Source organism: Esox lucius, chromosome 7, assembly GCF_011004845.1.
Source record: "Esox lucius isolate fEsoLuc1 chromosome 7, fEsoLuc1.pri, whole genome shotgun sequence".
In the NCBI taxonomy this organism is placed as follows: domain Eukaryota; kingdom Metazoa; phylum Chordata; class Actinopteri; order Esociformes; family Esocidae; genus Esox; species Esox lucius.
The window spans coordinates 41097156-41118597 of NC_047575.1; the positions used below are offsets into that span (position 1 = coordinate 41097156).

Genomic DNA, 21442 nt, shown 5'->3' on the forward strand with positions numbered 1-21442 from the left:
ATGATGTGACTAGAAAAAAGCACCTGTCAATCATCTGACCTGCATGGACGTTTTTGCTGGAGACAAACCTGAGGGCAAAAGGCACAAAAAACAAGCAGGAACTGTAGAGGTTGTTTCCACATATGGGGAGGGGGGGATTATCCAGTGATATACTGTCAAACATGGTTTGACTGATGACCCCAGGCCTTCATGGCCATACAAACTCTCCCCTTACAATGAAAAGTGCCTAGGCTCCAAGAGATATTTGGGACATAAAGTGTTATCTCAGGAACACATTCCTCCAACTGGTAGTTATTCTAGTAGAATGGTGGTAGGAAGAACCAATATTCTATTTTTTATTAAATACATCTGTATACAATGCATAAAAAGGACATGTAAATTAATCCTGCACAATAATGGCTGATCATGGTCCACAGGGATGTCTGGGCAGTGGTGGATGGGCCATAAATTGGTGTTTCAATACCTGGATTTACTGTCTTGATATTCTTCCAATATATATTGAACGTTCAAAAGTTCGAATTTACAGTTCTCTATATAGGAGCACTAGAAAAGGGTATGTAATTCTTAGAGGAATTAGGTAACAAGTGCAGTATGCAATGAACAACCAAAAGTTGTAATGTGCTAAAGCCAAAGAAATTCACTCACGGCGACGTTAAGCCAAAGAAATTCACTCACGGCGACGTACAGCATAAACGATTCACTAGAGCTGTTGCCTGTGAATTGAATGTTCATTTCTCTACCATAAGCCGCCTCCAAAGGCGTTTCAGAGAATTTGGCAGTACATCCAACCGGCCAAACAACTGCAGACCACGTGTAATTACACCAGCCCAGGACATCCAGCACTTCACCTCCAAGATCTTCTGAGACCAGCCACCCGGACAGATGAAATTATCAAAGGTGTAGTCTGAGTATACTCTTTTTATATTTTGTTACCAGTAAATGTTTGCTGGATGTCAAGACGTACTTGAGAATCAAGCTTTGAGTGAGGCTAACTGAATCATGTAAATGAGAGAATGCTTGTTTCTTTGTTTCATTGTTGGAGAAAAAAAAGATGGCCATAGCATTTGGCACCAGTCCTCCTCTGTTTTCACACCTTTTGTAATAAATATTAAACCTTTTGGTCAAGAGTTTATAAAGCCCCTGTAGCCGTAATACTTAGAGCAACCCATCCTGCAGTTAGTGTATCTTCTGAGTCTGATGTGCAGTTGACTTGCTCCCATGCAACTGAATAAATCAACATAACCAACTGCTATTTACGTTTGAAGACTTCTGATTTAAAACAGTTTTACTTAGAGGAATTTGTTGAGTTTCAAAAAGGCAAGGCATTTTTCCCTAACTACTTTAGAGTTGGACTTCCCAGGAGATGCCCATTCCAAAAGGTGTGGACACAGGAACCAAAGGCCATCCTAAACGGATGATTCATCCTGGTACGAGGTAGGGGAATAACCCCTATAAAGATAAAAGCTTCCCAGAAGTACACTTCTACCTCTATTCAACTTAAATTTAACACTTTTATCCACCCCTCCAAGAACTGCCACCTTAACGTGGTGGAGGGGTTTGAGTACCCGAGTGACCCTAGGAGCTATGTTGTCTGGGGCTATATGCCCCTGGTAGGGTCTCCCAAGGCAAACAGGTCTTAGGCGACGGGTCAGACTAAGAGCGGTTCAAACCCCCCTTAATGATGAAAAAAATTATGAGTACCGTGACGTCGCCCGGTATGGCGCAGCCGGGGCCCCACCCTGGAGCCAGGCCCGGGGTTGGGGCTCGTATGCGAGCGCCTGGTGGCCGGGCCTTCCCCCATGGGGCCCGGCCGGGCTCAGCCCGAACGGGCGACGTGGGGCCGCCCTCCCGTGGGCTCACCACCCACAGGAGGGACCATAAGGGGCCGGTGCGAAGAGGATCGGGCGGCAGTCGAAGGCAGGGGCCTAGACAACCCGATCTCTGGACACGGAAACTAGCTCTAGGGACGTGGAATGTCACCTCGCTGGCAGGGAAGGAGCCTGAGTTAGTGCGTGAGGTTGAGAGGTTCCGATTAGAGGTAGTCGGAATCACCTCTACGCACAGCTTGGGCTCTGGAACCACACTCCTTGAGTGAGGATGGACTCTTCACCACTCTGGAGTTGCCCATGGTGAGAGGCGGCGGGCTGGTGTGGGTTTGCTTATAGCTCCCCAGCTCTTCCGCCATGTGTTGGAGTTTACCCCGGTGAACGAGAGGGTCGTTTCCCTGCGCCTACGGGTCGGGGATAGTTGTTTGTGCACTGTTGTTTGTGCCTACGGGCCGAACGGCAGTGTAGAGTACCCGACCTTCTTGGAGTCTCTGGGAGGGGTGCTGGAAAGTGCTCCGACTGGGGACTCTATTGTTCTACTGGGGGACTTCAACGCCCACGTGGGCAACGACAGTGACACCTGGAGGGGCGTGATTGGGAGGAACGGCCCCCCTGATCTGAACCCGAGTGGTGTTCAGTTATTGGACTTCTGTGCTAGTCACAGTCTGTGCACATGGCACCAGGACACCCTAGGCCGCAGGTCGATGATCGACTTTGTTGTCGTCTCATCTGACCTGCGGTCGTATGTCTTGGACACTCGGGTGAAGAGAGGGGCGGAGCTGTCAACTGATCACCACCTGGTGGTGAGTTGGATCCGATGGCGGGGGAGAAAGCTGGACAGACTCGGCAGGCCCAAGCGTACTGTAAGGGTCTGCTGGGAACGTCTGGCCGAGTCTCCTGTCAGAGAGATCTTTAACTCCCACCTCCGGCAGAGCTTCGACTGGATCCCGAGGGAGGCTGGAGATATTGAGTCCGAGTGGACCATGTTCTCCACCGCCATTGTCGAAGCGGCCGCTCGGAGCTGTGGCCGTAAGGTCTCCGGTGCCTGTCGAGGCGGCAATCCCCGAACCCGGTGGTGGACACCGGAAGTAAGGGATGCCGTCAAGCTGAAGAAGGAGTCCTATCAGGCCTGGTTGGCTTATGGGACTCCTGACGCAGCTGACGGGTACCGACAGGCCAAGCGGGCTGCAGCCCGGGTGGTTGTGGAGGCAAAAACTCGGGCCTGGGAGGAGTTCGGTGAGGCCATGGAGAAGGACTATCGGCTGGCCTCGAAGAGATTCTGGCAAACCATCCGGCGCCTCAGGAGAGGGAAACAGTGCCCTACCAACGCTGTTTACAGTAGAGGTGAGTGGCTGTTGACCTCAACTGAGGATGTCGTCGGGCGGTGGAAGGAATACTTCGAGGATCTCCTCAATCCCGCTGTCACTTCTTCCATTGAGGAAGCAGAGGATGAGGGCTCAGAGGTGGACTCGTCCATCACCCGGGCTGAAGTCACTGAGGTGGTCAAGAAACTCCTCGGTGGCAAGGCACCGGGGGTGGATGAGATCCGCCCTGAGTACCTCAAGTCTCTGGATGTTGTGGGGCTGTCTTGGTTGACACGCCTGTGCAACATCGCGTGGCGGTCGGGGACAGTGCCTCTGGGATGGCAGACCGGGGTGGTGGTCCCTCTTTTTAAGAAGGGGGACCGGAGGGTGTGTTCCAACTATAGGGGGATCACACTTCTCAGCCTCCCCGGGAAAGTCTATGCCAGGGTTCTGGAGAGGAGAATACGGCCGATAGTAGAACCTCGGATTCAGGAGGAACAGTGTGGTTTTCGTCCGGGCCGTGGAACACTGGACCAGCTCTATACCCTCTACGGGGTGTTGGAGGGTTCATGGGAGTTTGCCCAACCAATCCACATGTGTTTTGTGGATTTGGAGAAGGCATTCGACTGTGTCCCTCGCGGCATCTTGTGGAGGGTGCTTGGGGAATATGGGGTCCTGGGTCCTTTGCTAAGGGCTGTCAGGTCCCTGTACAAACGAAGCAGGAGCTTGGTCCGCATTGCCGGCAGTAAGTCAGACTTGTTCCCTGTGCATGTTGGACTCCGGCAGGGCTGCCCTTTGTCACCGGTTCTGTTCGTAATTTTTATGGACAGAATTTCTAGGCGCAGCCAGGGGCCGGAGGGTGTCAGGTTTGGGGACCACACAATTTCGTCTCTGCTTTTTGCAGATGATGTTGTCGTGTTGGCCCCTTCTAACCAGGACCTTCAGCATGCGCTGGGACGGTTTGCAGCCGAATGTGAAGCGGTGGGGATGAGAATCAGCACCTCCAAATCCGAGGCCATGGTCCTCAGTCGGAAAAGGGTGGCTTGCCCACTTCAGGTTGGTGGAGAGTGCCTGCCTCAAGTGGAGGAGTTTAAGTATCTAGGGGTCTTGTTCACGAGTGAGGGAAGGATGGAACGGGAGATTGACAGACTGATCGGTGCAGCTTCTGCAGTAATGCAGTCGATGTATCGGTCTGTCGTGGTGAAGAAAGAGCTGAGCCGCAAGGCGAAGCTCTCGATTTACCAGTCAATCTACGTTCCTACTCTCACCTATGGTCATGCGCTTTGGGTCATGACCGAAAGGACAAGATCCCGGATACAGGCGGCCGAAATGAGCTTTCTCCGCAGGGTGGCCGGGCGATCCCTTAGAGATAGGGTGAGAAGCTCGGTCACCCGGGAGGAGCTCAGAGTAGAGCCGCTGCTCCTCCACATCGAGAGGGGTCAGCTGAGGTGGCTTGGGCATCTTTTTCGGATGCCTCCGGAACGCCTTCCTGGGAAGGTGTTCCGGTCCCGTCCCACCGGGAAGAGACCCCGGGGAAGACCTAGGACATGCTGGAGGGACTATGTCTCCCGGCTGGCCTGGGAACGCCTCGGTGTCCCCCCGGAAGAGCTGGAGGAAGTGTCTGGGGAGAGGGAAGTCTGGGCATCCCTGCTTAGACTGCTGCCCCCGCGACCCGGCCCCGGATAAGCGGAAGAAGATGATGACTTTTATCCAATTCAGATGTTAATGTTTCCAGAGATAAAAAGAACAACTGCTCCACCTGCATTGATCACCATGATCTGCAACATACTTTAGTAAAAGACTAGAGTATTGTAGTGCAAATGCTTCCTGTCGGCTGGAGTACTCTACTCATCTTTTTGACTGTGGAAGACTTATGACATTTTAAATGAATGCACCTGTGACTTATTAGGGGGAGCTCTGACAGGACTCTGAAACTATAAAGCGCAGAGCTGGGAGGGTCACAGGGAAGACAGGGTCATTGTAATAGGACTGGATTGTGTATTGGATTCAGTTCTGCTGTCAGATGATACTACGGGCCACGCTAGTACTCATCTCAACGGGGGAAGGACGCCATTCGCTGCTGGTGTTATGGAAATTCTTGAACTAAGATACATTTGAAAATGTCTGCTTTTGTATTACCTGGTATGAAACTCAGGTTGGACCTTATTGTTAAAAACTGCAGTTAAAGTTGGACCTTTTAGTAAAACTGTTAACAGTACGGTGGTTGGACCACTGTATAAAACACCGGTGTAAGGAATATCTTGCGAAAGGGCTGACAAACGTATTAACGAATGGTGGGCATGTTAATCGAGGTACCAGGGTGACAGGCGGCGGTTGGACCCCACCATTGTTCGCTCTGGTCCGGCGTTTAATGATGGGTTAGTGCGGTGGTACATACTTGCTATGGACTGGCAAAAATAATGTTAATGTGGTGTTTGGACATATGTGTCTTTGGGAATTATTAGGTTTTCCGGTGAATGGCGTTTTCATTCGGTGGTGGATGCATGGCCTACCGGGTAGATTGGTGGAATATGGACGAGGTAACTTACAGAAGTTGTAGAAAGAATAATATAAAATTGTTTGGAAGGCGTAGGCTACGTATGTAGAAAGTGATGACTGATGCAAGCTTTAGGAATGTTTGTGTGGGGTTTATTGATCTGTGTTGTAGCTGTTTTTGCTCAGGTTGAATGGATCGTCCCTCTGACCGCCCCCACCCTCCCATGGTGTTCCGCCAGGCCGATCGCTGGGAGGCCTGAGACTTTTGCATCGTCCCACCCCGGCTGACGACACTGCATCGGTGGAGAACATTTCCCTACAATGGACGTAGCCAACCCCGCTGGTGACCGAGATAGCCCCCGGTTTGCTCCACTTTAGGCGTGTTGAGAGAGTCTACGCGGGTCAAGAAAAGATTTGAAAGGGAGGAGAAGAACACACCAGATACGTAAGCTCTGTTGGCCCAGCCGGTGTTTACAGCGGCTAAGACCAAAGAAGACTACAGATCCGGGGTTGAGGAAGAGCCTATGCTACGTTTAAATGTATACAGGACATTGGGTTTGGGAAGATACCCGTGGGAATCAAGACGACGGTTGTTTTAGATGTGGTGTTCCCGCAAGAATAGACAGTTCCGGCTACCTCTGTGGCCTTGCAGTGGGCGACCCAATGGGAGCACGCAGGAACGCTGAACCGCCTGAAGGAGGGGTGGTGACGGTCAGAGGAGACGTACCAGAGAGCATCAACCGGTGAGATCATTCCTAACACAACCTTGTTTTTTCTCGGACATATTTAGAGTATACAGGATTTATACCTTTTCAGGATTTAATAAACTTGGTGGTTGGTTGGTATGTCAGGATTGATGGATTTGAGAAAGTATGGTAAATAGAAGTTATTTTTAGGGTATTTCAGTTATGTGACGTCACTCGCCTCCACACTCCACCGCTCCTGAACGCACCCCTCGCTCCACGGCTCATGAACACACCCCAGTCATCAAATCCCAATCACCCTCATTCTGAGCACCTGTGTCCCCACCTGTGTCTGGTTTATGCCCCTATTTAGTTCGGTTCAGTCCTCCCTAACCTTGTGAGGAATTGTTTGTCACTCCGCTATTCATTACTGAGCCTTCTCTTTTTGCTATCGCCTAGAACAAAGTTTGTATTGATTTCCCGTGCTTTGACCATTGCCTGCTCTGCTCCTTGACTCCGTCTCTAGCCCAGTGATTTTGGTATTGATTTGTATCTCGTGATTCTGACCATAGCCTGACTGTTCTTCGCCTTGCCCTACCGGGTGTTCGTCTCCCAGGATAACCTCCTGCTCCGCAATTGGAACCAGCCTCTCCCTTTCCCCATTCATTACAAGTTATAGCTACTGTAGTTGAGAAACTGCCATTGTTCCGTGTCCTGGTAGTTCTAGTAACACTCCCATGCAGTCAACCTATTGCGGGGCGATTCGTGCAGGATTTTTAACCGCTCTCAATTGGTGGAAATGGTTTCTGTGCGAAATGCGAGGAAGGTGACTCATTTGTTTTTCAAGAGTAGAGGACTTGAGCCCCTATGTCTCCATGTGAGACCTGTATTGTGGGTGGGTGAGATTCGGTCCTGTGAGTTAGCGGTGAGCAGATCTCAGTTTGATTTCCAACCACGTAGGAAGGGCACTGATGGCTTAGGGGCTATATCTGTTGCGCATCTATGTGGTGGAGTATTTTTGTTTTTGAGCACCTTAGTTTAGTTTTGTAACAACTTGTGCCCCCATGTCATTCTACTTTCACTTTTGTAATGTTTTGTTCATAATGAGAATATAAATACATATCATTTATATTTCAGCCATTTTTCTATTAGTTAGAAAAATATATTCATATACATTTTTGTGTCATTTAACACCCAGTCAGTATCAAAGCAGATTAGATGGTAAGTGAACCATCAGTTTTTGTAGTCAACATGTTGGATGCAGGAGAAATGGGCAGGAGTAAAGACCTGAGCGACTTTGACAAGGGCCATTGTTATGGCCAGACTACTGGATCAGAGCATCTCTGAAATGACATGTATATGTGTATGATAGGGAATACATCTGAATAATAAATAAAAAAGAAGAAACATCTCACCCTTCCTTCCGCTCTTCCCCCCTTCCAATCTCTACAAATGATCCGAGAGACCCACATTTCATTTCAACCTTAAAATTTCAGAATTTATTTGCCTGTGACAAACACATTTTTTCTACCCCAACACAAATACAAATTGTGACAATGTTTATGGGAGTGTACAGTATTTATCCCGTGACTACACACTTCTAATTGTAAACAGTGAAACCAGACTTGAGGTATACTATGAAGGGTGTTCAACCTACTCAGATTAACTCTGGGTTTTCAAGGAAAGTCAGGGTTGACAAACTCTGATTGCCTAAAGTGGTGTTAAACGGTACTACTGATTAAGATGTTTGTTAGTTAACTGTAACTTGAGTTTGTGCACGTTCCGCTAAACTTATATTAAGTTTGGGCAGTTACACAGAGGGCACCTCAGGGGTGTGAGGAGTTGGCGACCCAAACATACCCACACACATGCCCTGTTGATGGGGTCTGTGGGCATCTGGTTGGCTAATGACGATTGTCTTAGCCACCTCCTCGGTTTTCTATTCTCATTGAGAACGCTGTAACATCCCCAGAAAGTAATATCTTGAATACTCAGGCTAATAACGATGTTCACCCCTGATTTTCAGGTAATGATTTTGTTCAAAAATCATAGTGGATAATATTTAACACTTTATATCATTATCCAACAGTGGCAACAACCCATAAGTCGTTTGTCATTATAATTTTTTTTTTTTAAATATGATTTTCTTTTGTTCAGTTCTGAAATTCTGATAGAAATGTGGTAAATGTTTTGAAATGTTACTGCTTCAAAAAATATTTTCAGTTACTGACTACCAGGGCTGTGCACAGACCTATCGAGGGGCATGAAATTGAATATACAGGTGCTGGTCATAAAATTAGAATATCATCAAAAAGTTGATTTATTTCAGTAATTCCATTCAAAAAGTTAAACTTGTATAATGTACACATTCATTCCACACAGACTGACATTTCTTTTAATTTTGATGATTATAACTGACAACTAATGAAAACCCCAAATTCAGTATCTCAGAAAATTAGAATATTGTGAAAAGGTTCAATATTAAAGACACCTGGTGCCACACTCTAATCAGCTAATTAACCCAAAACACATGCAAAGGCCTTTAAATGGTCTCTCAGTCTAGTTCTGTAGGCAACACAATCATGGGGAAGACTGCTGACTTGACAGTGTCCAAAAGACGACCATTGACACCTTGCACAAGGAGGGCAAGACACAAAAGGTCATTGCTAAAGAGGCTGACTGTTCACAGAGCTCTGCGAAGGGAAGGAAAAAGGGAAGGAAAAAAGTGTACAACCAATAGGGATAACCACACCCTGGTTGTGAAACAAAACCCATTCAAAAATGTGGGGGAGATTCACAAAGAGTGGACTGCAGCTGGAGTCAGTGCTTCAAGAACCACCACGCATAGACGTATGCAAGACATGGGTTTCAGCTGTCGCATTCCTTGTGTCAAGCCACTCTTGAACAAGACACAGCGTCAGAAGCGTCTCGCCTGGGCTAAACACTAAAAGGACTGGACTGCTGCTGAGTGGTCCAAAGTTATGTTCTCTGATGAAAGTCAATTTTGCATTTCCTTTGGAAATCAAGGTCCCAGAGTCTGGAGGAAGAGTGGAGAGGCACAGAATCCACATTGCTTGAAGTCCAGTGTAAGGTTTCCACAGTCAGTGATAGTTTGGGGTGCCGTGTCATCTGCTGGTGTTGGTCCACTGTGTTTTCTGAGGTCCAAGGTCAACGCAGCCGTCTACCAGGAAGTTTTAGAGCACTTCATGCTTCCTGCTGCTGACCAACTTTATGGAGATGCAGATTTCATTTTCCAACAGGACTTGGCACCTGTACACAGTGCCAAAGCTACCAGTACCTGGTTTAAGGACCATGGTACCCTGTTCTTAATTGGCCAGCAAACTTGCCTGACCTTAACTCTATATAAAATCTATGGGGTATTGTGAAGAGGAAGATGCGATACGCCAGACCCAACAATGCTGAAGGCCACTATCAAAGCAACCTGGGCTCTCATAACACCTGAGCAGTGCCACAAACTGATCGTCTCCATGCCACGCCGCATTGCTGCAGTAATTCAGGCAAAAGGTATTGAGTGCTGTACATGCTCATACTTTTCATGTTCATACTTTTCAGTTGGCCAAGATTTCTAAAAATCATTTTTTTGTATTGGTCTTAAGTAATATTCAAATTTTTGGGATTTTCATTAGTTGTCAGTTATAATCATCACAATTAGAAGAAATAAACATTTGAAATATATCAGTCTGTGTGTAATGAATGAATATAATATACAAGTTTCACTTTTTGAATAGAATTACTGAAATAAATCAACTTTTTGATGATATTCTTATTTTATGACCAGCACCTGTACTGTTCCTATCCATAGAGGAGCTGGTAGTTGGTAACTGAAAATCTTATTTTGAAGCAGAAACATTTAAACACGTCCTATTTTCTGAATGTAGACAGAAAAAAGGGCAGTATGGAGCAAAAGGGGCATGTACTCCAAACATTTTGAGCCCAACTTGTGCATAGGCCTTCCTACTACATAAAGCCTGGATACCCAGTGGCTCTTCAGGAACAGGGTTGCTGATCAAGACCTGCCATGCATGGACAGTGCCAGGATGGGGCGACACAGGTGCTAGGCACCACCAGACATAAGCCCAGCACATCTCTTGAGTCCACCTTGAATTTGGCACCAGTTTGTACAACATAATGTAATTCAGATAATGAACAGTAAATATAACAGGCAGTCATTCACAACTAGAATTGCCTATTCGATAAGTATGTTTATACACACCAAGAGTTTTACATAGTCATTAACTGCAAAGTGAAGGGTTCAAAGGAACTTTTAATAGTCTTAAAATTCAGTTTAAAAAAAATGAAATATAATACCAGACACATAAAAAAACATTAAGTCATCTAATAAACAAAATACGTAGATAAAAAAAATTACATTACCTACAACAGAACACATCCTTAAAAAGGATTGTTATTATATTGGTATTGGCCTAAATAGTTAATATCAATACCATTATTGTAACATTGTGATATTGTTATAACCAGCCACTCATGATTAAAGAAAATATATGGATGAAAAAAACTTGCACACAAAATGAATATAATTATATAAACGAAAGGTTAACACCGGAAATCCATCCAGCCGACAAATCCAGCCCATTACAAATCACAGAATGTCATGGTTTGCCTGAGATAATATGCAGAAATAGTTACAGTAGCTAGTTTTCCATCCACTTATCGAACATGTTTTATGTGCAACTCTCAAGTTCGCATAAAAAGTTTATGCACATTACCCAAGCCAATGTCTGTTTCAATCCAAACTTGTAGCAAACTAAATATGTAAAAATGTGAAAATGTTGACATAATTTCCTAATAAAGCAATTTGTCACATTCATTCTATATTGTTTAATAAAATTGAGTGTTTCCATCGTTGATTTCAACTAAAAGTTGATTTGCACTTAGAAATAGCCTACTCCTGATGCCTGGCCACATAGCCAAAGACTAAATTTAGATAATTCCTCAACTGTTACCAGACACATCAACCCATACTAGGGCTCTTCCACAACCCAAACCAAGGCCCCCCGGCTCCTCTTAAATTCTTACCAGAACTCCTCCACAAACCATACTAAGTCCCCTCCTCCACAAACCATACCAGGGGCACCTCGGTCCCACCACAACCAATACCAGCGCCACTTACTACCAGCGTGTGTCAGATATTTCATGTATTTAAAATATATATTATATACAGTATATTTAAATTTGATACGGTATTTCCATGAATGTGAGCCTAAGAAACTCATGCACTGGGGCTTCATAAAATGTAGATCCTTCTTTGCTTGCCATAAAATATTGTTCTTGAATCTTGTTGGTGAAGTAAATCATGGAACACCCTAACCTCCTCACCTTTCCTATTGCTTGCCACTTCTATTTTCCTTCCTTCCCAGACACCTGACTAAATCATATCACATGATTGCAAAGTAATTTGACATGCCATTAGTAATAGGTGAATCCCATTTCCATTGGCATTTTTTGCATAACCGACATGTCAACATATGGAAAATCCACCCCTGTCGCACATAAAAGCTTTTGGTAAAAATGTATAAGATTTATGTTTTTTTATATTCGACAGGACTTTAATTGAAAAATAGGCAAAAGGAGATTTGACCCATTTGCCTGCTGGCAATTTTAGAAGACAGTGAATACATTTTTTATGGTTTCAATCTCATCACTTAACACAAATGGATCCAGAACATAAACGACCTTGTGACCAATTATGTAATACGTTAATTCTGGGTTAATAGAGATTATTGAGGACAGGTTATTGTAATCATTAAATCTGCAAGGTAATTTATAGGCCTATTGTGAACCCGGAGTCTTGATCTTTTTTCCAGTCTTTCCTTTTCTTAATTCCATCACATGAAATGCTCCTAACCCCCCAGCTGCTCCTCCAAGCACCACTCCTCCTGGGCCAGCTAACACTCCTCCTGGGCCAGCTAACACTCCGGTCACTCCACCACATGATACCGCTCCAATAAATCCTAATGCTTTTCTAACTGATTCCCCAGTGCTGGGGTTGACCTGAGAGAATATAGTAAAAACCTGTGTGAAAACCCAGGCTTTGTCTAGGAGTGTGTAGGATGCAGCTCCCATTAGTTCAGCTGAAACCCCCACCAAAGAACCTCTCATGAAACCTTTGAATGTAACAGAGGGTTCACTCAATGCATAAATACCTCCCATGGCCATAGCAAATACACAAAGCAGAGAGACATTAATTTTCTTCATCCTTTGTTTTCCTCTCTCTTTTTCCATTTCAGCAGCACTCCTTTCTTCTCTTACCATCAATTGTTTCTCTTCTCTTCTAACCTCCTCCTCCTCTCTCCTCACCATTTCTTCTTTCTCTCCTCTAGCTTCCTCCTCCTCTCTCCTCACCCTTTCTTCTTTCTCTCCTCTAGCTTCCTCCTCCTCTCTCCTCACCCTTTCTTCTATCTCTTTTCTCTCTTCCTCTAACAGTCTCTGGTAAGCTTCTCTTTCCTCCTCTCTTTTTCTCTCTTCCTCTCTGAGTCGTTTCTCTTTTATAATATCAGCCTCTCGTTGAGCCTCATGCAACATGTTAATAGTGTAGAAGCCATCGTTATTCACATTCATCAAGATGATAATCTTTTCCAGCAGATCAGTCACCTGTTTTCTGTTGGCTCTGTCTTTGTTGTTGAGTACATGAAATCTCCAATCACACTTCTGGATCAGCTCTGACAACTTAGCATTTCTCTCTAATAATTCCTCTATAGTTGTATTGTTCACCTCATCTCCATGAGTAAAAACAATCATTGTGTATTTTCTGGCTGTTTTACCAAAACATTTGTCAAATACAGTGACCACATCTCTCTCCTGCTCTGTGAATGTATGAGGAGTTAGAATATAGAGAAATGCATGAGGTCCAGGCTCAGACAGACCAATACACCTTTCTATCTCTGAAGTCAAACCCTCCTGTGTGTGTGTTGCATAGAAGAAGTCTGGAGTGTCAACCACTCTGACTCTATTCTGTCCAATATGAGCAGTTCTCTCCTGACATTTCATGGTGATTGAGGAAAAGCCAAGACCTGAACGAAAAACATCTTGACCCAGAATGGTGTTTCCTGTTGCACTCTTCCCCACTCCAGTTTTACCAAGAAGCACAATCCTGACTTCAGAAGGACGAGCTGCCTTGTTGAATCCATGTCTGTCCATTGTCTTATTAACCTCCAACAAGCCCTGTTAATGAAATACAGAGTCTATATGACCGATTTGACTGTAAAAGCTACCACTCATAGACACAAGGACTGATCATCCATGAAATGAACATTATTATTTTCTGTATTATAAAGCTATATATTGATTATTTTATTAGTTCGATTTATTAATTCATATTGTTTTATTATTAACGCATATTTAGCTGAATGTATGCGTTGAACATTGAGACCTACTTACGCGACAGAAAGTCAACTTGAAGTCAAACTGTAATTTCGAAAGTTGTCCTCAACACGAATCGGTCTCGTGTTTCATCAAACCTCCATTTCCTTCTTCGTTTTTCTCTTGTTTGACCAGGTCCTGTTATTGTTCTTGGTGGAGTGCCCAGTACAGACGCAGTTGTCCTATACCAAGTAATAACCAAATATAAAACGGAAATAACAACGTTCGCTGTCCACTTTAGAATGCAGATATCGTTGGAAGTAAAATATATTTCTGCTATGAACAAAATGTAGTAACGTACTGTTTGGTTTCACTTTCACTTATTGACCTTTTCAGACAAGAGAATTTGAAAAATATTACTTTTCTTCCAGCAAGTGGCAGTATTTCATTTATTTTCGCCAACAGAGATTTTTTTTAATCTACAGATCAAAGCACCTGTTATGGTTTAGGGATTACCGTTTTGATAGCAGCAGGATATTATGCTGTCAGCACAGGGGCCCAATGAGCCCCACTGTTATTTTTGCACTACTTGGGGGGGGGGTTGTTGTGCCCCCATTTGGGACAAGGAAAACTTCTCGAAGCATTGGGTGATTGTAGTTAGAGGGTCAGGAGAGGGGGGGGGGGTGGATACTCTGCCTATGAGTACTGTCCTTCATGCTTATCTTGTTTGGAAATGGCATTCCAAGAGCGTGACGTATGTTGGCACCAAGCAGCCGGCATCCCATGATGTTTGGATGAGTCCCATCAGGTCTAAAGCAATCTTTACAGTTCCAAAAAATATTGAAATTGTCAATAAACCTAGTCCCGTGGTTGAGGAATGCCGATGTCAGCCACATATTCAGCCCAACGAGTCTGCTTAAAGATTAAATTCCTTTCCCCAAGGTTGGAATGGGTCCTGAGATGAAAACATGTTGAAAGTCCTATCAGTGGTTTTAGGGATATTTATTGGATTCGGTTAGCCCTAATGCTAGTGTTGTGGTTAGCTTCCATCGGTTCATTTACACACATTTCGTTCTGAGTCAGTGGATCGTACTTGTTTTGCAGTGTGAGTTCAGGTGGTGGATTGAGGGTTGGTGCTCTCTTATTTGATTTCTTGCTGGATTTGCCTCTGCGGCGTACGACGTCAGACCAGGTCCCCACTGGAGTTGATGCCTTCGGTCTAGCCCTGGTGCTGTGTCAGTAAGATGTGTCATTGGGAAGGCTGGTTTGAAAGCCTCTGCAGTTAATCCAGTGGCATTAGCACATGTTCAGGGGAGAGTGTCAGCCAGGTCCGTGACAGAGTGGTCTAGATTTGAAGTAATCCCTTTTATACCAATCTGTGTCTGCCCATTAGCGTTCGTTAGCTCAACTCCTAGAGTAGCTGCTACAGAGTCAATGAATTGTTCACTCACGTATTTCAAGCTGTGTTATCGTCTCATTCAGTCGCTCACTCTGAAATTGCTCTGATCTATTCACCAATTCTGACTGCATTCTGTCAAGTATAGGGAATTCTTTATAGCTCTCTAGCCTTAGGTTAGCCTGTTTTGCTATGTTAGCATTTGTTGATTCACCTATGGGGCAAGACCCACAGTCCGACCGGAGGACCGCTCAGTTGACTAAATCTTCCAAGCGGTTGATCCGTTTCTCCAACAGCTGTCTTAGCTCCTCCATCAGAAAAGATCACTCAAAAATACAAAATAACTATGCTGAGGTCCTCTTTTAAAAATATTGTACTGATGTTTATGGTTGGTTCTGATGGCAGGGACGTGTTTATGGTGGGTTCTAGCTTTGCAGACACACACCACACACACACACACACACACACACACACACATCCCTTCAGTGTTATCACTTCACACATACTCTGTGCTTCTCCAAATGTCTTTGTCTTTAACAGCATATATATACTAGACAAACCTATAGCACACTGGCTGTTTTCCAATCATATAAGTGCAATGTATGTTCCACCCTCCCTCTGTTCCTTGGACCCATACAGGAATGTATGGACAAACCATTGGGGGATGTGTGGGGTAATGAACACCACATGTCCAACCATTGACCTTTGTGCAGTTTCCAAGCAAAGAAAGAAAATGGCACATATTTGCAAAGCAGTACTCAGTGTTGTGTCCTCTAACAAAAGTATATAAGGAAAAAGACATGCTTTCTCACAATTCCCCCCTATGACATTAAAACACTACATTTACATGTCATAACAACAAGTCTGTAATGAATAATAACACTACCCATGTAAAAATAAGAGAAGAAAAACAGTTACTAATAATACAAATAATAAAGCGAGCTAATTCATCTCACATCCTAATGACGTAAGAGGTACACTTGTGGTTACCTCTATATGCATATTGAAATCAGAGATAGACGGTGGGAGTGATGGTACTCTTTTCCTTTACAACACAATCCTGTGAGGGAGAACGTCGGTGGTCAGCACAGGTATCACAGTCACCTTGGGCACACTGAAGCTGATACGGGCACGGCCTGTACTCGTGTAGGTCCCGTGGGAGCATGCGCCTTACTTTGAGTGACAGACACCTGTCGACAGCACACTTGGCAAGTGTTATTAAGATAAAAAAGACCAACACTACAACCACCACTGGCATAATCATGGTCAGCAGAGAACCTCCCAATTTACCAAAAATAGATGACAACCATGTAGAAAAACCTAAATCATCAGGATCGTAATTATTGTATTTAGCACCTTCCTCACGGATCTTACCAGCCAAATCAGTCAGTTCTTCAGAGTTATCAGGTATGTAGGTACAACACTCAGTCCCGATAATTGCACAGGTTCCCCCCTGAGCTGACAATATGGAATCAAGAGCAAGTCTATTTTGCATTGCAACAGTACGAAGGGCAACCATTTCAGCTGACTGCAATTTCAGACTTTCAGAGGTCATGTTAGCTAAAGCCTCCAAAGAGCTAGCCATACTAATAACTTCTTTTGCCAACATGGCGGTGCCATAGGAAGGGAATGCAATAGCAAAAAACCTTTCAGTTTCTGTGATGGATTGTATATGTCGTGTTTTAAAGGGAGACTCTGTAGTCTCAAGGCTCTGCTCTTCGTCATGTTGTACCACTTTGCAATGAGTAACATGTATCCACCTTGGTTTACCCTGTACCTTCACTGCTGATCTAGTGACAAGTAAAACTTGGTAAGGGCCTTCCCACTTTGCTCCTAATGTCTCTGTAAGGTGTTTCTTTATCATTACCCATTGTCCAGGCACTGCATCATGTCCCCCCTCGGGGATTGTTCCCCACGCTTCCTTGACCTGTTTGTCTGCCTCTGCTACTGATTCTGACAGTTGCATACAGTAATTAAGTATATTATCACTCATGATGTGTATATCTGCTTTTCTCAGGTCTAGAGTGCCTGGTAGTGACATAGGCCTGCCTGTGACAACCTCAAACGGACTTAACCCTGTAGTCTTGTTGTGTGTAGCTCTTATACTGCACAAGACGGTAGGCAGCGCATCAGGCCACGCTATTCCTTCTTGATGCATTTTTGCTAATCTGCTCTTCACAACCTGGTTTTGGCGTTCCACATGACCACTTGATTGCGGATGGTAAGGGCAATGTAGTCGCCAGTCTATGCCCAGGAGGCGGGCTACCTCCTGACACACTTTCCCAGTAAAGTGAGTTCCTTGATCAGAGTCCAATTGTTCCGGTAATCCCCATCTGGGAATTATGTCACGAATCTGAACTTTTGCTGTGTGCTGTGCTGTCCCTTTCTTGGTAGGATAAGCCTCCACCCATCGTGAGAAACGGTCAACAATTACCAACACGTCTTCAAATCCTTTACTCTTAGGCAGAGTAATGTAGTCAAGCTGTAAGTGTCTGAAGGGTCCTGGCGGGGCAGGTGCCCGACGTGTCTGAGCTTTCACTTTTCCCTTTGTATTGTTTCCCATACAGATGTTGCAGTTTGCTACGATAGTTTCAGCTTCCTTCCGCACACCAGGGTTCCACCATTTTCCAACGAAACGGCAGACTATTTTGTCAACGCCAACATGTCCCAAAGAGTGAATCTGAGTTATTATGGGAGGAGTGCGTTTGGTGCTACCCACCCAGGGGCGGACCCCAATCGTAATTACGATTTATTATAAATAATAATAATAATAATTTCTTAGATTTTGATAAAAATGACCTCGATCGATCATGGCAAAACGATTACGTTCGGACTGCGAAACTATCGCGACAGTTGAATCACTTGTCACTAACAGGTAAATGCACTATCGCGAGAGTTTCCGTAGCGCGCGTTTCTTTCCAGCATTTGTAAAAAGTCGAGGACTCAGAGAGACGAGGAGTGAAGCTTCGCTTTTGTGCCTGGTTCAACTCGTGTTTGAGCACACAAACACATCTTTTCAGGTGAGTTATTAAAGTCAGAAAAATTATTCTTTTAGTTCCGTTCAACTATTTGTGTCTCAAGTTTTATCATTGTCCTGTGTAACAAACAGGTAACGTAGGGAGCAGTTAATATTAGCTGACTCGGATGCTCAACTATGTTTATTTTATCTCTGAATATATAAATGTATGTTTTAATCATGAAACATTTAATGTGATTCAACATACCAATATAATTACTAGCTTCTAAATCGATTTTATATACAGTAACGTTACTTTTCTATGTAAACACGCTAGCGTTAGATGGATGTGAATAACTCGCATCATATTTGCGTCGTCACGCGCATGAAGCAGTTTTAGATATAAAGTCAAGGTAAAATTAGGTACCTACAACAAAAACTCTAATCTTTGCTCAATAATAATCCCAACTTTCTTTTGCTGTTTTTCAAACATGTTAATGTTGATATGTTTTGATTTGTATTTATGTCAGTCAGTCAGTGAAATGTGTGGAAAATGAAGAGAAAGGCAGCAGATATAGCATCCTTCTTCAGGAAGAGTAGCAAGAAGCAGGCAAATGACTCTAAGACACAGGAGAAAAATAGGCAGGATGAAAGAGAGAAAGAACAGACTGACCCAGAGAGTGAGGGAGAAGAATTTCCAGAGAGCACAAGCCCAAGAGAAATGTTAGGTATACCTCCACTCACACACTTGACTACTTTACTGTTTAAATACAAATTATATAGAAATCTATAATATTAAACTGTTTAAAGCGTCTGAAAATAAACTGAGACTGATTTTTGTTTTCTAGCACTTTCTCAGACAGTTCAGGAGACAGACTTTGAGAATGAAGAGGAGCCAACTAACCACACTGACCCAATAGGACCTCCAGGTATGAGAATGAAGAGAAGTGAAAAACAACTAGTCCATACCATATATAAGAATAAATAACGTATTCTTATATATGGTATGGACTAGTTGTTTTTCAGGTATCCACTTGTAGTGGATTATAATTAATATGTATTCCGAGCACATTGTGTTATTTATTAATGTATGATGTCTTTAAGCTTTATCCAAAATGTTAATCATTGTAACAGGTATAGTTCTAACGTGAAAAACAATGACGTGTAACCAATGACGATGTTAAGAGGCGTGTCCTGCGATGTAAAGACAATATGAAATCCGCAGCTTCCACAGAAGACCGCTGTTGTTTCCAGCGTGGAGTATGCTGTTTATATTGTAAGTACAAGTTATTTCATTTGAAATAATTGATTTGATTTATGTTGCATTCGTAATTAAACCCAGCCGTGTTTGGTAAACACATTTTTGGAAAGTATATTTTAACATTATTGTTAATCAGCTTTAAATACCTGTATGCGCTTGTTAACCCTCTTTGTATTTATTTCAGGCCAAGTGACCAGCATCAGTGTCAGTTGGACTGTGCGGTTATGATCTTACACAACCTGAAAAGATACTTTTTGTGTAAGTCTAATTATTTACAGACATTTTTAGTCTTGTACTAAAATGTTATTAACAATTAAGACAATATGCATACAGCTGAACCTTTGTACTCTACTTACCAACCAACAGATTGAGGACCCCTCGGTGATAATACAGAGTACATCACCATAATGGCTTCAGTTACGGACACCCCACCTTGTGGCTGCACAGCATCAGACCAGTCACGGAACAACCAACAACCTCTACACATAATCAACCGACCACACCCCAAAATACAAATGAACCGGCCATTACTTTGTTACACAGCGATGTACACAATAATCCTCAGGTGCAAGGTTTGTTAAAATGATATTGCCTTCTATGGCCATCTTCCTCAGATACAAAATAAATAATTTTTGTAAAACCATAGGCAAAACTCTCTGCTTAACTTTCCACATAATAATCAAAATCTTCAAATCAACCAAATCTTCCAGAATTTACAAATAAGCTATTAGTGTGTTCTCTATAGCCTGTCTTGTTGATTAACCTTAATGCTTTTTTCTGTAACAAAAACAGAGGTTTTGTGTTAGTAGGGTATGTATTACCCCATACTTCTGTGCAGTAACCAAAATATGGGAGTATTAAGGAATTGTACAACATATGCAACGTTGAATAATCTAAAACATCTTTAACTTTATATAAGACCCCAATACTTTTACAAACTTTACTTTTAATATAAGCTATATGATCTTTCCAATTCAATTTATTATCCAAAATAACACCTACAAATTTGATCTCATTAACTCTTTCAATATCAGTTCCTTCAATTGCTATATTTATATTTTCTTTGTTATTATTTAAATTACCAAAAATCATGTATTTTGTTTTTTCCCAATTTAAACAATTTATTTTGGTCAAACCATTTCTTAATTTTTCCCATTTCTGAACTTATATTTTCTGCCATTTCTGAAAGATTATTTCCAGAATACATTTTTTTAGTATCATCGGCAAACATCAAAAACTGTACTTCTTTAGACACTTCACAAAGGTCATTAATAAACAAAATAAAAAGTAATGGGCCTAATACAGACCCTTGTGGAACTCCACATATTATATCTTTTAACTCAGATCTTTGATCATTAATTAGAACAAACTGCTTTCGATTATTAAGATAACTTTTGAGCCATTGATAAGCTAGACCCCTAATGCCATTGTTGTATGATTTTGACAATAGCAGACTGTGATTTATGGTGTTGAATGCTTTACTTAAGTCGATGAAGACCCCCATTGTATGTTGCTTGTTCTCAGTTGCAGATGTAATTTTTTCTATGAGTTCAATCTTTTTGCTCTGAAGCCATATTGCTTTTCATTAATTAATTTATGTTTATCTAAAAAAATATTTAGTTTTTGAGCAAACCACTTTTCAAGAATTTTAGAAAACTGAGAGAGCAACGACACTGGTCTATAGTTATTGAAATGATGCACATCTCAATTTTTGAAAAGTGGCACAACTTTAGCGATCTTCATCTTCTCAGGAAAGACACCCGAATGTATAGATAAATTAAAAATAAAAGTCAGAGGATTAATGGTACAGTCCATGGTCCTTTTTACAATGGTCATGTCCAGTCCGTCACTATCAGTAGATGTTTTATTTTCACATTTGCTTACAATAATCGCTATTTCATTCTCCTTAACCTGATCCAGGAACATGGACTGCATTATTCTACTTTCCATTCTACAGGTATCATTTTGATTCTGGTTAGATGTATCAATTGATTTGGCAATATTCTCCCCAATATTAATGAAAAATTAATTAAATTCATTGGCCACATCTATACTATTTTTAATAACAATTTCATTGTCCACAAAATATTCAGGTAACTTAATATGTTGTGAATTTGGTTTTATTATGTTATTTAATATTTTCCATGTTGTTTTCATATTTTCTTTATTATCTTTCAAT

The 21442-nt window shown here is 42.9% G+C and overlaps 1 protein-coding gene and 1 long non-coding RNA gene across 2 annotated transcripts in view; one reads left to right on the forward strand and one right to left on the reverse strand.

Annotated features, from left to right (window-relative positions):
• Nucleotides 1-5779: 5779 nt before the first annotated feature.
• LOC117594690 (GTPase IMAP family member 4-like) overlaps nucleotides 5780-21442 on the reverse strand; it is a 28447-nt gene continuing 12784 nt past the window's right edge. The window contains exons 2-3 of the mRNA XM_034293011.1: nucleotides 12739-13512; nucleotides 5780-6019 (exon numbers count right to left, since the gene is read on the reverse strand). Of these exons, the coding sequence (XP_034148902.1) occupies nucleotides 5780-6019; nucleotides 12739-13512 (1014 nt within the window). The remainder of the gene's footprint in view (nucleotides 6020-12738; nucleotides 13513-21442) is intronic.
• Nucleotides 17987-19279, forward strand: LOC114840336. The gene is made up of 3 exons (XR_004575997.1): nucleotides 17987-18066; nucleotides 18851-18931; nucleotides 19228-19279. It is a non-coding gene; the product is annotated as an uncharacterized LOC114840336 (long non-coding RNA).